Source organism: Mesitornis unicolor, unplaced genomic scaffold, assembly GCF_000695765.1.
Source record: "Mesitornis unicolor isolate BGI_N332 unplaced genomic scaffold, ASM69576v1 scaffold9257, whole genome shotgun sequence".
NCBI lineage: Eukaryota > Metazoa > Chordata > Aves > Mesitornithiformes > Mesitornithidae > Mesitornis > Mesitornis unicolor.
This window is the reverse complement of record NW_010197072.1, coordinates 43783-60632: the sequence shown is the minus strand read 5'-3', so window position 1 is coordinate 60632 and position 16850 is coordinate 43783. Positions and strand designations below refer to the sequence as shown.

The window sequence follows — 16850 nt, the reverse complement described above, 5'->3', positions numbered from 1 at the left end:
TTAGGAAACTGGAAATTTTGAGGGGGGAAAAGGGGTGCAGGCACGGCCGGAGAGTGGGCTTTGCCGTCTGTGTGGCCTGAGGCCGTTACTCGGGTTGAGGAGGGGACGCAGGCTGGGCGGAAGGAGCTGAGGTTCCCTCAGAGCGAGGAGCCAAAGCCGCCCCATGGGCAGCCGTGCTGTGAGGAGCTCCTACTCTGCCATCGCCCCCCCTTTCGTCCCCTTTTGCTGTCTGTTTTTCCCTTCTCTCCCGCTCTTGCTCAATCTCTCGCCGCCGTCTCCATCCTCATCTCCTTCACTAGCTCCGGGAGGGGAAATGGCCAAGGGGAGGAGAGGGCGAGTGGGCGTGGGGCTGCAGGGTAAGGCTGTGGGACCGAGCAGGAGGCAAAGGCTGGGAGAAGCCGAGCCAAACTCATCGTGCCGGAATAACTCCTCGTCATTGCCCCATTTTTAAAAAAACTCCCAGTAAATGCTTTCAGCTAATCTGCTGTTGGACTGGGTGCAGATAGGTAACGATGTACCTGCTGATGACAACAGGTGTGGCTGTGCGACACAAGGGTGAGCCACCTGCTATTTGGGTGCACATAAAGAGCATTTAAGCTGCTTTCAAAAATTAGGATAAGGTTCTGGCCTTGTCTTTTGAAGTAAAATTATATAATTCCACAAGAATTTTTAAAGGATTTTGGCGCCTGTGTAGTGGGAGCAGGGAGGGATGGCAAGCTGGAAGCTGACAGTAGCAGCATGCCTGCTGAAACCCTAAGAGGGAAATAAACAATTAAAAACTCACAAGCAGCATCTGAAAAGGTGGGTTTAGCCAGTTGTGGTGTGCACAGAAAATAAAAGCAGGTAAGATTTGTGTATCTAACTAAATGAGAGGTTTCCTGTTAAGCAGAAGAGATGCTTATGTTAAACTGGAGAACAAATCCTTAATGCTGTTTTACTCCGTACTGTTTCTTTGCTGTATTCAAATTGTAAGGTTTATGTCTGGGGCTGTAGCTTTAGAATTCGTGCCACAGAGACCAGCCCTGCAATTGGTCAGCAGAAAAGGTTTCAGTATATGCTGAACAGGTATATGCAGGTGCTGAACAAAAGCATTGCCATCATGCAGAAGTCAGGGACAAGATTAAAAGACTGCTTTGAAGGTTTAGCACAAACTTAGGCACCTTTTAAATGGCTTGGTGATGAGATTCCTATTACGGGTAGGAGAAGGAAATTAGACATTCAAGTATGAGAGATAGAATTATCTAGAGAACTGTTGTGTGTGTTTATTAATTAATGTAGTGTTAACTTTCCTGGTTTTGCAGAGATAGAGTCTTAGAATCAGTTTTCTCTTCAGAAAAGCTGCATTTTTTAGACAATTACAGCACTTGATTCAATGGGAATAAAGTTGATAAGACACTTTGCTTAATTTTTTGGCCAGCCCTGGTATGCAGGGAGCCATAGTGATCAAAGTCTATAGCAATTTCAAGTTAGGCAGGTGCAGAAGCTGCAGGGAGTGAAAGCCAGGACAGCTGACCCAAGCTGGTCAATGGAATTGTTCCATACCATGAACGTCACGCTCACTATGAATTGAGGTGTTTGCTGGGGATGGCCCTCTTTCCTGGATGGTTGTGAGCCCTGGTGGGTCTTGTCCATCATTCTGCTCCTGATGCTTACACCCCTGCTTGATGTGACCATTGGGCTCTCTCTGGAGCTGTGGTGCTCACAGTGGTGGTGTTTAGCATTCACTGCTGGGAGCGCACAGCTCGTGACCACTACATGAGCTGGGTATAACTTTGTGTATTTTATATGAATATTGGTATTAATATTAGTTTCTTGTTATTATTTTATTAAATCTGTTTTTATTTCAACCAACGGGTCTCCTTTCCTTTTTCCCTCTTCAGGTGGAGAAGGGTCATCAGGTGACAGAACTGCCTGAATGACAGCAATAACTTACTTTATTCAATAACTTACTTTATTCAATAACTTACTTTATTCAATAACTTACTTTTTTCTTTGGGCACAGAAAATTACGTTTTGGGACTATTATGTTTTCAATGCATCTTAAATTCTGCATAGCAAATGTTTGACACCCAGTAATTTTTATGGTGAAAAAAATCCAAAAAATTAGAAGGCCACATTTCTCTCCTCAGCATATACTCTGTTCCCACACTCTTGCTCAAGGACCAAACTTTTAACGTGGATCAGTACCTCAACCCTGTCCAGGTGCAGACACACAAAGGCTTTTGCTGCCACCAGAGGGAAGGGGATGAGCCCATTGAGTTGCTTATGGAATTACTGTGTTGCAGGAAAGTATCATGGACGTTACAAATAGGGGTGGAGGAAAGACTGGGATGTTGTATCATTTTGTCAGGGCAGGATTATTTCATAGTACAGCTTTTTCCTCTAAATTTTCTCACAGTGTTCTCGTTAAGCGTGAAGTTCCTTGAAAAGTCTGCGATTCCAGGTTTTCCCTTGCTGCCTTAATGGCTGTTTGTCAGCACAAGAAAACTCGTGTTTCAGCTTATAATGTTTAAGCAAAATGTCGTTAGCATCACTTGTTCTTTAAATTGTCCAGTGTGTTTATGCTGAGCGATCGGATAAATATGGAGTTGGGTACTGTACAAACAGAATTATCTTAAAACTCACATCTGTTTTGATGCTTATTCTGCCACAGAACTAATGTAATACTTCTTATTTCAAAACTTTTTGTCTTCCATTTTAATTTTGGCTACTTATATATGTGTTTGTTTTGTTTTATTACAGTTACAACATACTGACATAGCTCTTTTTAACGCTCCAACAACTGAAATGAGACTGAAGACTTCACTTTTAAAGGAACCAAAACATATCCTTTGTCTCAGTAAACTGTAGAAAAGCATGTTAATTTTGAATAGCCTCTTTTCCTGAAAGGATTTGTTTATTGTAAATGTCATAGTAAGATATTTGTAAATTGCAGGTGGCTTTTATTTTTTTCTTCTTCACCTTGCCATTCAGTGCAGCCTGTAAGGGCAACATTTTAGGATATGTTGAACGAGAAAGTTTTGAGCTTTTGTCTCCTTTCTTATTTGTAGTGATAAGTTAAAAGCTTTCCCAGACAGTAAATAGTATTGGGATATTTACTTGCTTGTAATAAGACATGCATGTACCTGATATTAATGAAGTTGTAATTCTCCTACTAATAAATTGGGTATGTCAACAATTTATATATGTTGTGGTGTTTATAAACTGACATATTTGAATGACAGTTGCGTGTTTTGCACTTCTATTGTGCACTAAGAGCCATTTAGATGTGTAACCAAACTTTTCGTCTGATTCAATAAGCATATATCATAATAAGAATTATATTTTGACACAATTCAGTTTGCTTTATTTTTTGCTGAATTCCTACTAGGTCCTTTCTTGAAGCAAGAGCAAATTAAAAAATGAAGAATCATGGGGGTTTTTTTATATAAAAAATTCCATGGAATCTTATCAAAATAATCTTCCTGTACTATTCCTTCAGTTTTGTATAACCTAGATGAGATATTTTGTAAGCGTATTTTTAATCATTAAAATTCGTAGACTTCCTTAAGTTAATTAAACATAAAGACTTAGTTAGCTGTGTGGGATGGACTACAGCTGATGAGCTATATTCCTGCAGTGATGATCACCAAATTATGAAATGGAACCTTTTAACTAATGAGACTACTCGAGTAGTGAAACTTCCAGATGATATTTATCCCATAGATCTTCACTGGTTTCCCAGAAGTATAGGTGGAAAGAAGCAGTCCCATGCTGAGAGCTTTGTTCTAACAAGTTCTGATGGTAAGGCATTTAAAAATATTTCTAATTTCGTACATCTTTGTGCTTATGTCACTCAAATACATGAGAACTTTGAGTTTCAAATGCCTGTACAGCAGTGCAACTGGTGTAAAATTAATAGTTGTTTCAAATTTCATACATTGTATTACTGTAATTTTCTCTGATGCAACATGATCAAACATCCCTCTGATAGCAGATGCATAATTTTTTTTAACTCAAGGTAGTTTCTACCATCTTTTTTCAGTTTCATAAGCCAGTAGCTTTAAGTATCTCTGCACTGCATGCCTACATAGATACTATGTTGCTTATAGTTATGAAAACCAAAGGTGACCAAGTTACTGAAGTTGCTTAACCTTGATGTTTAATATCAATGTAGTCTGTTTCTCGGAGATGTTACAACAGCACGTCTTGTACCTGGCTTCTCTGGAGTCATGAGTATCCCTCTGGAGCATCCAGTTCTGGCTGTTGTTAGAGACGTAAGACTAGTCTATCTGTCCACTGTACTGACAGATTAATATATACATATGTACATGCAGTATGCTGCTATTTGTCCCGTATCATGGTGTACTAATAATAAATACTAGACTGTATGAGCTGCTGTATTCCAGTGTATTGATTCTGTTTTGTGGAAGGAAGGTGGGAGCAAGAAGATTTTATGGTTTCTTGGGGTGTTTTTGCTTCCTCTCTGAAGCAAGTGGAAATTGATTTTGCCCAGCTTGGACACAGTCAAATTTTTTCTTATTGCATGAAGGCTGATATACTAATTTTTAAAAAAATATTACTGCATGAGAAAAAATTCTGTAAAACATGTAAATCACATAGTTATATCTCTGTTAGAATTTGTATGTACCTGAGAGTCCATCAATTCTATAATTGTCCAGCTTTTGGAGGTCAGCTTTATTCACTTTCACTTTCTTTTAATGCAGCTGTTTCTTCCTTGCATGGAGCATAAACTTGTGGCTGTCTTTGCCAACTTTATTGTAGTGGGGTTGTTTTGTTTTTCTTCTTTTTACAAATATGTAGGCTCTTCAAATCATCCCATTCTCAGCACATCCCTAAGGCTTGTCATCTTACTAGTGTGGCTGGGATAGGTAGTGTCTGATCAGCTGGGGTCCCTTCTTGGGCAGCAAGCAGTCCAGCAACACAAGTGGATTTGATTTGCTGTTCCTTAAGGAATTGAGTTATTTTTGCTATAATTATTTCACAGTGATCTTCAGGTTTTGTCTTGCACAACTTAGTACTTTATCTTCTTTCTCGCAGGGATTTTTCTACCTAGTTAACTGTTGCAAGGACTAAGGGATAAGCTCTTAACATTGATTGGTAAACTCATCCTGAACATACAGTTTCTGGAAAACTATTCATGAGATGTATTTGCCAAAAAAATTGTAGGAGGTTTGGTTTTTTTTGGTGGAGTTTTGGTTTTTGTTGTTGTTTTCCCCAGTGAAATCAAAATACTGAACAGTGCTTATCTATTATGTGAAAGAACAAATGGAGTTCAAAACTTTATGTAGAAAATGTCAAAGTTTTTTATCTCCTAGTATAACTTAGCACTGTCAGTAAGTAGAACTTATCTTGTAAAGATGTTTTTTCATATGCAAGTGACTTATTGCATTATAAAAGTGCATGAACAAGTTCTGTTGCTTAATTGCTATTTTTAAAAAAACATTACATTTAAAATTCTGTTAAACTAATTGTCCTGGCTTTACCGGGATTGAGTCACAGAATTCCATTTTCTGTTCAGCAGAGCTGCATTTCTGAGAGAACAGTGATTTCAATTTAGTGAAAACAAGTTGGTATTATGCATTTAACTGGGATAGTTATTTTCCTCATAGTAGCTGGTGAGACTTTGTGTCGGATTCATGCTAAGGGGCACGCTGATAGTGCACCATGTTTTGGTCCTTGCCCAGTGGTTCTTACAGTAACTCAAGCATGGTTTTTCAATTTTTACTTGCACCTGTGTTCCTAGTTTCTTTGGGCGTTTTGTTTAATTTTGTTTTTTCCCTTCTCTCTGCATAAGAGGATAGGGCAGGGAGTGAAAGCCCAGGGTTTTCTGGGCCAGGTGACCCAGGACAGATGAGTCGGGTGTGATCCAAGCTGGCCAACAGAAGCTATCAGAATGTATTCATTACATAGCACACCTTATGTGTCAAACCTGCAGTTTTCTTGCAGCAGATTCCTGGAAATTTGCTGAATCCAATGGAAATGGAGTGTAATGTCTTTACAGGCTTGCCTTAATTCTGGTTGAACTCCAGATGTTTGTGAAATTAGAGTATAAATTTAATCCTCTTGGGTTTTCTTCTGAGCTGCATCTCTTGTGGGATATTGTTCTTTTATTTCCTATTTACATTGATCTTTGTTGCTGCTTTTTTTACAAAAATAAAGGATATGTTCAGCTTTAAACTGCTTATTAAACACATATCGTAAGTGAATAGACCTGTTTTTTCAACTTCATACGTTATTGATAATTTTACATTAGGTCAGCATTTAAGAAAGAGTCTATGAAAAGTAATGAACAAAACATACATGTTTTATAATGTGTATTTGAATAGGCTGCTAATCTCCCAGTTGAAATTCCTTCAAAACTGTAGAGTCACTTTTAAGACTGAGGGCAGCCTCTGGCTTCAATATGTAATAAAGATAAAGGAGCAGTATTTTACAAGTCTGAGATGTAAAGTAGGATTATGTTGAATCACTTCTATCTACTCCAAGCATAGAGCTAAAATTTTCCCTTTTTTAGTTGTGTATAAGGCAGTAAGTTCTAATTTGAAAGCCTCTCCTGTCTCAGTGTTAAGCTGAAGAACAGAAGGCAGAGAAATCCATTGAAACGTTGCTTTTGGAGCAACCTCTATGTGTGAATGCAGTGAAAAAAGCAGTGTCTAATGAGTCCTATCATTTGACTGATACCAGTTATAAATTCACATGTTGGAAAAGTAAAGAAGTTGTAGAAGTAAAGATGGTATCCCATGAAAGCTTGATTTGTCCCTGTTCTGCATAAGTATTATGATACAGTTTTGAAATGCATGATCACATTTTTTTCCAGATGAATAATCTCTCAGTGCCTAAGGTAAATCTGCTTTTATATGAAACTGTGTTCTTTCCTGCTAGGCTATGATTTGCTGTGTTTCACTATTTGAAAGAAGTAAGTGCTTGTGGAGTGGGAAAGGATACAGAAGATTGGAAGATGAGTTGAATGTTCCCCTGTGTAACAGGATTTTATCTTGTACTCTGTGACATGGCCCATTGTTTTCCTGATAACGTGACCTAACTGAAGCGTTCAGTTGCTTGCCAACTGTCTGTTCTTTAATTTTACTTTTTTTTCCTCTTATGTGTTGAGGAGTTTGCTTACAGAAGTATGGAGGTCTCACAGATTCTGCCTCGGTCAGTGGAAGCTATTGCTTCAATCTATAAAATGCTGTAGAATCCTTTGTATCCTTAAAAAAGTAGTTCTGAATGTTTCAGATTGGATACTAAAAGTTGATGGATGCCTTTGAGTTAGATCTCTGTGTATGTTGACTCCCGACTTGCAAAGCTTTTTTTTTCAAGGGAAATTAGTGAAATGTATTCATAATGGCTATGAAGAGCTCAGCCACTTAATGCTAAATAGGTGATGGAATGAGAACATGAGGATATTAATAGTCCTATGATCAGAATAGGTTTAAGTATTCTACAATGAAAAAGGTCTTGGGTACAGATTGAACAAGTACACTATGCATCAAAAAAGACAGGTGATCAGAAAATAAATTACATTTTTTAATGTATTATTTTAAAACCAGAAAAGGCCATTTTGACAATTTAATCAGATAAAATAGCGTTTAGCCATTGAATTCCTGTGAGTCCAGTTATTGCTTTTACATAAAAAGTGAGAATCTCGTACCTGAGAGATATTCTGTAAAATAACTAAAGCATTAATTATATAAAATATATTTTTAAATTCTAAAATAACATAATACATTAGATGTAGAATACCAGTACTGAAAATTTTAGGAAGCAAAAAATTAACTGAATGAGAAAGAAGTGCTCTTAGTAATAATACCAGTTCTCTGAATTCAGAAGAACAGAAGTGATTGACTAGCTGTTCAGAGTACTGTGGTAGAGGTGAATATCAGTGATAAAGAAGAGCAAAGATGTATAATTGTGTGCAACACTTAAAATGGTCTGTTCAAATAAACTGACTTATGCACATCATTCTTTTTCTTTAATGTTAAAAATCTTTTGCTTGGAAATCTTGCATTGGCAGAGATTTGGCTGGATGATTGTGCCTTTTTGGTTATATACTTAAAAGTAAAATGAAGTGTCATTGGATTTGTTTGAATGACACTGTGGAGAGCCCTGGTATGTGTCTGATGGTGTCAGTGTGTTTACCAACACATCTGCCAGAATGCTTTTTTCTTTGTTTTCAGTCTGGCTTTGTTTTGAAGATTTTATTGGTGGTGGTGGTTTTTTGTGTTTGTTTTTTAAAGCAAAGTGCAAAATAAAACATGGGAAACCGGAAAGCAATAAAAATTGTTTCAAGCTTCTGGCAGCGCAGGCCACCTAAGTTTGGTCATCTTGACTACTGTGATTTGAATGTGCATTTAGTGTGGGGGTGTCATGCGGTTTTACCTTCTACGCAGTTCGTAGTTAACCTTGTTGTCACCTGCACACACGTATCAGTCTTGATAATGTGGTCCTTTATTGAAATAGTTAGGTGTGTTTTGTAATTAATTTTCCCAAGCCAGATGTTATTAATAGAAAAATCATCCCATCAAAGTGATCACACCCTTGGTGTGAGGTATCTGTGTGCTGTTACCTCAAAGAATTCTGGACGCTCTGGAAATTGCTTGTAGTGGGTCACTGTCTGGCAGATTAGATAAAATAATTTTAAAGGAGTTTTGGTTTTAAAGTAGTTAATTTGAATCACTAATCCATGCTTTTTTTTCTGCAACATGTTTGCAAGTCCTGCTTTGTCTGCTCTTTGGTCCAGTTTAAATTTGATCTTCCTGGATTTAAGCAACATCTCTCATTTGGAAAGAAAGACTTCCTCATGCTTCTGTTGAAATCATTAATAGCTTTGTTTTTGGCTTCTGTGAATTTCCATAACAGCTCCATAATGCAGGCAGTAATACTTCCTCAGAGCAGCACACTCACCGATGGTCAGATTGTTCTAGCTTTTCCATTATCCTTTTTCTGTTGAGTGATTTTTCAGGTCTTAAAAAAAAGCCAACCAACCCAAAAGCAACCCACAAAGACTCTCCTGGGCTGCAGTGTATATAGCTCTGTTTGTTAGCTTTGAGGCAGTGAAATAACATCAGGCAGTTGTGTCCCCAGAGAAACAAGCAAAAATGAATAGGCAGAACAAAGATTCTAGGTACAAAAAAAATTACAATATTGTAGCTAGTTTACAAGTAGTTCTTCTGCAAGAGCTCATTTGTTTGGGCTAATCATAGCTGTGAACAACATAATTGCATGTTTTGTTCTTTTTTTGTTGATCGTGATTTCTTGTCTTGTTTTGTGTGTGTGTTTTTAACCGAAGGTAACATCATTACAGCCTTAAATACCGATTCATAAAATCAGATCTATTTTTTGTATCTTGAACTTTTGTTTAGGGAAGTTCCACTTGATTTCAAAGCTGGGAAGAGTAGAGAAAAGCATAGAAGCACACTGTGGAGCTGTACTTGCAGGAAGGTGGAATTACGAAGGAACGGCACTGGTTACGGGTAAGCATTCTTCAAGTAATGGAGTTTTAAACCCTAAATTAACAGAAGAGCTCTTTCGAAAGAAAGCCTTTCATTTTTATTTTTTTATATATATACAAAGGTGACAATGCCATGAAGAAATGCAAGGGTGCAAAAATATAGTATTAAACAAAATCTATGATAAGCGAGTGCTTCCAATAAAATGTGTAGAATGTACTTTATTCTATGGTATAGATGCAATAGAATGGTTTGGGAAAATAATTTAGTCCTTGACGTATGTTTAGAAGATGTAATCCTGAGTCTCTTAAGTGTTCACACACTGGTCTACCTTGAAAGTCTCATGAGAAAGAGGAATGGAAACACAAAATCAACATTATAAATGAAGTTAGCTATGAGAAGTTACTTTTTTATGTCTTCATTATCACTGGGATTATTACCACCTTGTTTAATAGAAGCTGATTTTGCACTATTTAATTAATGCTGTTTTAGAAGAATGTTGTCTATTTTAATTAATAGGACATCTAGTAAAAACATTTCTCTTTCTTAGTGATCGTATTTGTTAGATGTTATCCTGTTTACTTGAAGGTGAATGTATTTGATGCCAAAGTGCTTAGTTGTTTTTGTGGATGTGCTGTGCTTTATAAAAGAGACTATTGGATTCTTTTCTTATCTGGTACAAAAAGAGATTGCTAAGTTGATACACTTGTATCGTTGCACATAACATTTGGTGATTTTTAGCTAGTTTATTGAGGCCTCATGAGCATCTTGACTGTTCCTCTGTTTCTTTTTCTTAATTATTAAGAGTGGTGTAGATCCAGCTACAGTCTAATTCTTGTCAATGTTGAGGCTGAGTGAGTGATCTCCCAGTGTCTGCATCTCTACATGTCTTTTTGTCCTAAATCTTTTGGTAATTAGTTGCTTGTGGCATTTTTGCCAAAAATGTCTATCTTGATGTTAAGGAGAAGCTAATTAAATTTCCTGTGATGGAATTCTCCTTTATGGGGTTTCTTTTGGTGTCAGACTTTTCTGCAGCCTCCTGTTGATCTAGCACAGCTGATTTCTTTGGACAAATTCCATCTCAGTCCAGAAGTACTGAAGATAGTTTTGGATCTGCCTGTTTCCAGACTCAGTCTGACTCTGAAGTGCTGCTTCAAGGAACTCTTGTCTGGCATGTTCCTCTGAAATCCCAGAGGATAGAAATACTGTTCTTTTTAAAGACAGATTTGCCTCAGGAACTTCTCCAAAGAAAAAAGCAAAATTTTCAATTTTTTTTCCTTAATTTTTTTATTTTTGAAGACTGCATGATACTTTATGGGGAGTATGGGAATTCTTCACCATATCCAAACAGTGTGCTCTGTGAAAATTGACTGCTCTTCTACTACAACTCTAGTTTGAGAAAGAGTAAATCATTGGTGATACTGCACTTAAAATATTCTTTATGGCTCTATTTTAACAGTATCAAATGTGCACAAATAGGTTTTGGGTTTTTTTTATATACTTTTTAAACACATAAAAACTACATTGGTCAGATATAAAATCTTGCAGTCTGGTAAGTGAATTACTTTCAAATGGAAGAATGACATTAAGTGTCCAGGTGCACCTTTTTCCTCATTAATTGAATCTGGAAGGCCTAAATGAAGGCCCAGAGCTGTACATTTTAAATATGATAGCACACTAGGAATTATGTGTCTCAGTGCATACATGACTATGCTGTATAGTGTATAAGAACTTAATAAGTAAACTAAGTTTCTTGGTAACATGCAGTTATGAAATTTAAGCTTTTCAAACAAAGCCTTCAGTTTCTCCTCAGTTTTACCATTTATCAACTGTGAAGCCTCCAGTTTAATATATAAAATCTGTTCCTACTCTCTTCAGACTCCTCAGAGACCCATTTAATCAGTCTCTGGGTCATTGAACTGTAAGTAGATGAAAAGTACTAGCAATGCTGAATAGAAGATACAGAATTTGGTATACTTAAATAGCGATGAACTTTCTCTTCCCAGGAACAGCTTCAGATAAGAAGACTATAGGGATTTTCAGGAGAGGAAGAGACTTGTTGATAATAGCAGAAGAACAGTTTTAAATATTTTTTCCTTAATAACTTATTTATTTGCATGTTAGAAAGATGACATGAACAATGTTTACCTGTAAGAAGACGTTATTTTAACTGTAGTGTTACCTAGGTAAATACAAGTGCCATGTTTGTTAGACCTATTATTGCATTTAAGTTGATGATTTCTGTGATTACGTTACAGTTGGTGAAGATGGCCAAGTGAAAATCTGGTCTAAGAGTGGAATGCTGAGATCCACTCTAGCTCAGCAAGGTAAGTTCATTTTCTTAAGCCCCATTAGAACTTTTTAATTTGGAGATTTATGAACTGTATTTAAATACTTGGCCATATATCTGGCAGTAATGGTTTGCTTAAGGATCTTAAAGCCTAGATAAATTTAACTAAAATTAAATGCAAATTCTGGTTGAATACAGCGGGAACTACATTTTTAGTAAGAAAATTTTCTTTAAAAAAATAATATTCAAATTAAAAGTATTATCACAATATTTTTAGACAATAGTTTCAGTTCCACCCTAACGATTCTGGAGAGACTGAAAATTTAAAAATAAAAAAAGTCCAGTTTTTAATACCAAGCCACAGACTGGTGGTGAAACTGAAAAAATTCTCTGAAAGCATTGCAAGAATGTTTGAAAGATTTGAAGAGTGGGTAGGTTAGTTCCTCTGAATTTTAACACTCTTTACAGCCCTTGGTTCATCTATCTATTTAACACAGTAACTAATTTAGTATATGCAAACAGTCCTGAAGTGAAACAGTCCCTGTGCTTCAGTTTTTTTGTTGAACTGAGGCCATGGAGGCCTAACCTTGATCTTAGCTTTGTAACTACTGTTTTAGGCATACTAGAGCATTTTAGTTATTTTTATTTAAGTCAATTTAAAATAACACTATTGTAAAGTGCAACAGTGTAAGCTGCAAACATATTTATAGAAATTATGTTTGATATTTTTAAATGCTATTTTTATAATGATAATGTAAAAAAAATTTGTACTATTTCAGTGAAGATACTGAGCTAGATTTTGTTTTTCAGACTTCATACATTGAGATCATGTGACCTTTTGACATTTTTCAAGAAACCACATGCACCTGGGGTTGAGTTAAATGTCAGACCCTTATCTCTTTCTAAAACAAATTATCTAAATTCTTTCAACCTGTTGAAGGTATTTTAAACACAGGAATGAATGTAAAATGTATTTCAATTCTGTTAAGGAAGTCCATATTCAGATGTAACACTTTTTCATGCTTACAATAGAAAAAGATAAGCCAACTGAACTGTAGTTTTTGGAGGAAAAAAAGGTTGAGGAACACACTTTTCACTGTTTCTCAGTTGATATGTTTCAAGGGTTACAATGCTTAATTGTGTTTGAGACTTGATAAAGCTTATAAAGTAAGGCATATGTTCTAGTTTGAAATATGCAAGCTGAATTTTCATTGATTTCTTGGAGTTTCTGGTGCAGTATAAAAATACACTTGAATCCCCATGGAATAATTGTCGTCTTGTATTTGTGTTTTAACGTAAGATACTCTGAGGCTCAGAAACCCTTTACATTTATAGGATCAGATTCCCACAGATTGCTCTGAAAGCTACTGACATACCTGGGATAAGGATAGGATTCTGCAGAAATTGTTATGTTGTTTAAGATAGGTGTATCATGCTTTAGCTATTGTTTTACTTCCTCTGTCATCTCTCTGAGAAATAAAAGGATTCCCATTGCTAACGTTCGTTCTACTCATTCCACTCTTTGTATTGCAAATAAATTTTCAGGCTCCCATCTTTGGATGATGCTACATGCCTATTCTATCTTTGGACATTTATTCACTAAAAAAACACAAACATACATTTTTCCCTTTTTTAGCTTTTTCAGTAGTTACATGGAGTGCTCTGGCTGCATGTGAATGGTCTGGAGCACAAGCCTTATGAGAAGGGATTGTTGAGCCTGGAGAAGAGGAGGTTGAGGGGAGACCTTGTAGCCCTCTACAAGTACCTGAAAGGAGGGTGTAGAGAACTGAGGGTCGGTCTCTTCTCCCAGGTAACAAGTGATAGAACAAGAGGAAATGGCCTCAAGTTGCACCAGGGGAGAGTTAGATTGGAGATTAGGAAAAATTTCTTCACTGAAGGGGTTATCAGGCACGGGAATGGGCTGCCCAGGGAAGTGGTGGAGTCACCATCCCTGGAGGTGTTTAAGAAATGTGTAGGTCGTAGAATCGTAGCTCATAGAATCATTAAAGCTGGAAAAGACCTCTAAGATTATCAAGTCCAACTGTCAACCCAACACTAAAACCATGCCCACTAAACCATGTCCTGAAGTGCCACATCTACTCGCTGATGTGGCACTTCAAAACGTGGTTTGGTGGGCACGGTGGTGTTGAGTTGATCTTTTTGGTTGGTCTTTTCCGATCTTTATGATTTTCTGATTTTATGTCCCTTCCGTCATGCCAATCCGTGTGATTCTGCGACCCCACGGCCTCTACTGCATTCAGCCTGTAGCTGTAATGTTGCTGTTATGGCTGTGTTGTTCTTTGAGCCTGATCTCACTTCTTCATCCTTAGATTACCTTGATACTCTTCCTTTTGTTCCTTCTTTTCCTCGCTCTTTCTCTGCTGTGTGCATTGACCACGGGAATGATTCGTTGAGGGTTAGCATCTGCTAGGAGAGCACCTAGATGTGAAAAGCCCTCCCTATGTGCTTAATGCTGATGTTTCTTCTTGAGGTCTTCTCTCGGTCCACATTTTCTGCTTTGTTCACTTCTTTTCTCAGTATTTTTCCTGAAGCTGTTTATCACCAATGCAATTTACTGCAGTTTGTCTGTTCCACTGAATTTTTCTTTCCACAGCAATGCAATGTGTTGGCAGTCTTTTCCCAACCAAGTTCTTGTTAAGTGCAGAAGGAAATGAGTTAACTTAGCTCCTGCTGTTAAGCCCTGGAAATTGTGGTTAAGTAGTCAGCCATCATAAAAAAGTTAAACATTTGGTTTAAATATAAAAGTCTTCTGATTGTTAAATCAGCATTAGAGCAGGACAAAAATTAGTTTATTTAGAATTTCTGTACAGCTGGTGACAGAATTTTCAACATAAATTGCTGCCAGTAGGAAAATAGCTAGTGCCAGGTTTACTTAATATATGTTGTGTGTTTCTGTGAGTTGTCTCCTATAATGGTTGATGAGTTTAAACAAAATTACATCATTCTGTATTTCTAAGTATCATAAAATAAGTGCCTTCCTAAAAGAAAATATACAAAGTGCAAAAATACTCAGGAGCAATGACACCAGGTCTCAGTTTAGAGTTTGAATATTTGGAAGCTGAAATAAAATTTAGCATGCTGAATTGATTTGCCATAACAAAGTAAGGTTTTTTTGCTCGGTGAGAAAGTATGAAGGCCTAAATGGTAAGATATTACATTACTTTGGGACAGTTGATATAGCACTTCAATCACTTAAGTGTCTAAATCTCATCAGAATTCCCGTAAAAAGATCCTGAGCCATTTTTTGAAACTGAATTTAATATGCCAAAAGTTTATTTGAAAATTTTACCCTGTAAGAGCATTTCTTAAGCCTTTTGGGAGTTTCTGGTACCATAATTTGTAGCTATACAAAAAATCATTTATTTACTCAATTTCAATTTGTTTGATCAATTTAATACTTAGTTATCAGCTGAAACATGCATGACTCCCAGGAAGTGCATACCTGTGAGAATTTAGAAGAATTTCTTTCCATCTTCTGAAATCACACAATTGTCACATACAAATTTTAGGTTGTAACAATTACTCTTTCTGAGGTTTTTTACTTCTCACACATGGCTTTTTGGGGTACAATTCAGTTGTGTTAATGCAGGTGTGCCATTAGTGCCATGTGAAGTTCATTGGGCCATTCTGCCTGACCTCCAAATCTGTTCTAGGAGATGGATCTCCATCAGGTCCTGTGTCAGATCTGTAAGCTCCACATGGGTATCTTTACATCGAGGAGGTGCTTGTGTCGAGACAATTAAATCGTGTCTTCAAGGGCCTAATTTCTGTCAGTGAGAATAAGGCTGTTAGAAAAAAACAAATATAAAATGCATTTTAAATATAAAATGCAGATATTACAGTTTGCTGTCTGGGGTTGTGTAGAACTGTTCACTTATACAAAATTTTACGGATTAATAGCATAGTAAATCGCAGTAGATAATGAAGTTTGAGAAAGATGCAGTATTAAAAATGCAATATTAAAATGATAGGTGGTAGCTTGATGGATCATCTAGCTGACTGGCTGGGCTTACTTTTGATAAAGATGTTTGTTAGTTTTAAATTAAATATTGATCAGCATCACAGTCAGTGGTCTCAAGATTGGATTTAATCATATTGTAGGTATTCTGGCAAACAAGTACGGAAGGGTTTTCAAGGTAAACATGACATGATGTAGGTATTCTAGGAAGTGTTTAAAAACTAAACAGATAGCAGGAGAGAAGATCTGAAGACTTGACAGCTGTGCATTGACAGAAAGATGACACTGAACTGATCAACTGAGAAGAATTAACATTTTAATGCTGAATGAAAGACGCCATGATGCAGTTAGACCACAAAAATAAGTTGACCATGAAGGGCTTTGTTTGATATAACAGAGAAAATTGTACAAATGGAAGGGGCAACGCAAACCTTTGCTGTGTCCCAGTTAACCATGAAGCCAGGGGATCAGTGCATCAAGATGTGAGAGAAGCACCTTAAAGATGAAAGGTGACCCAAAGGTGAGAAGGACAATGTCACCTTATTTTGCTCAACTATGTCTTGGAATAAATTGGTCAGATTTTTATTTTAAGAGTGGAGAAACAAAAACAATTGGGAATATATCCATGAGATTCAGTGAAGCTGAAGTAACAGAATTGTCTAGTTATGAAGATGATCTGACTGAAGAAGAAATTTGGTGGTTTTAATTCTTCCAGAGGTAGTTGTAGAGAAAGCATTAAATGAAAAAGCAGGTGGTAAATGTAGTTGGAGCTGCTGGGACAGACCTTGCAATAAAATTGGTAGGTCTTCAGTACATTGCTTAAATTTTAAAGAATTCATAGGTACAGTTTGAAAAAAGGAGATACCTATAGCAGTAGTAAAGTCATAGACTTTTTCAGTAACTGGGACAAGCCATCAGTTTGTTTGTTTTGTTGGTTTTTATAATAAAATGGATTTGTTCAAAGGTAAATTTAGGGTGGCCCTTTTGATAGTGGTAGGTGTTTGACAGTTTACCAAAGTGAATTTGCCTGGACTTCACCCTGTGTATTTTTGCTTCTTCAGGGAGTGTTGGAAGGGTATGCAGCATGAGCTAAAGTCTTCAGCATTGTCTTTCTGTGTTGCATCTGTCT

At 36.8% G+C, this 16850-nt stretch overlaps 1 protein-coding gene across 1 annotated transcript in view; it reads left to right on the top strand.

The window, feature by feature from the left end:
* The first annotated feature begins 2787 nt into the window (after positions 1-2787).
* The window catches only part of IFT80 (intraflagellar transport 80), a 48424-nt gene continuing 34361 nt past the window's right edge, over positions 2788-16850 (top strand). Inside the window, exons 1-4 of the mRNA XM_010188678.1 lie at positions 2788-2824; positions 3562-3783; positions 9366-9476; positions 11711-11779. Coding sequence (XP_010186980.1) covers positions 2788-2824; positions 3562-3783; positions 9366-9476; positions 11711-11779 — 439 coding nt within the window. The remainder of the gene's footprint in view (positions 2825-3561; positions 3784-9365; positions 9477-11710; positions 11780-16850) is intronic.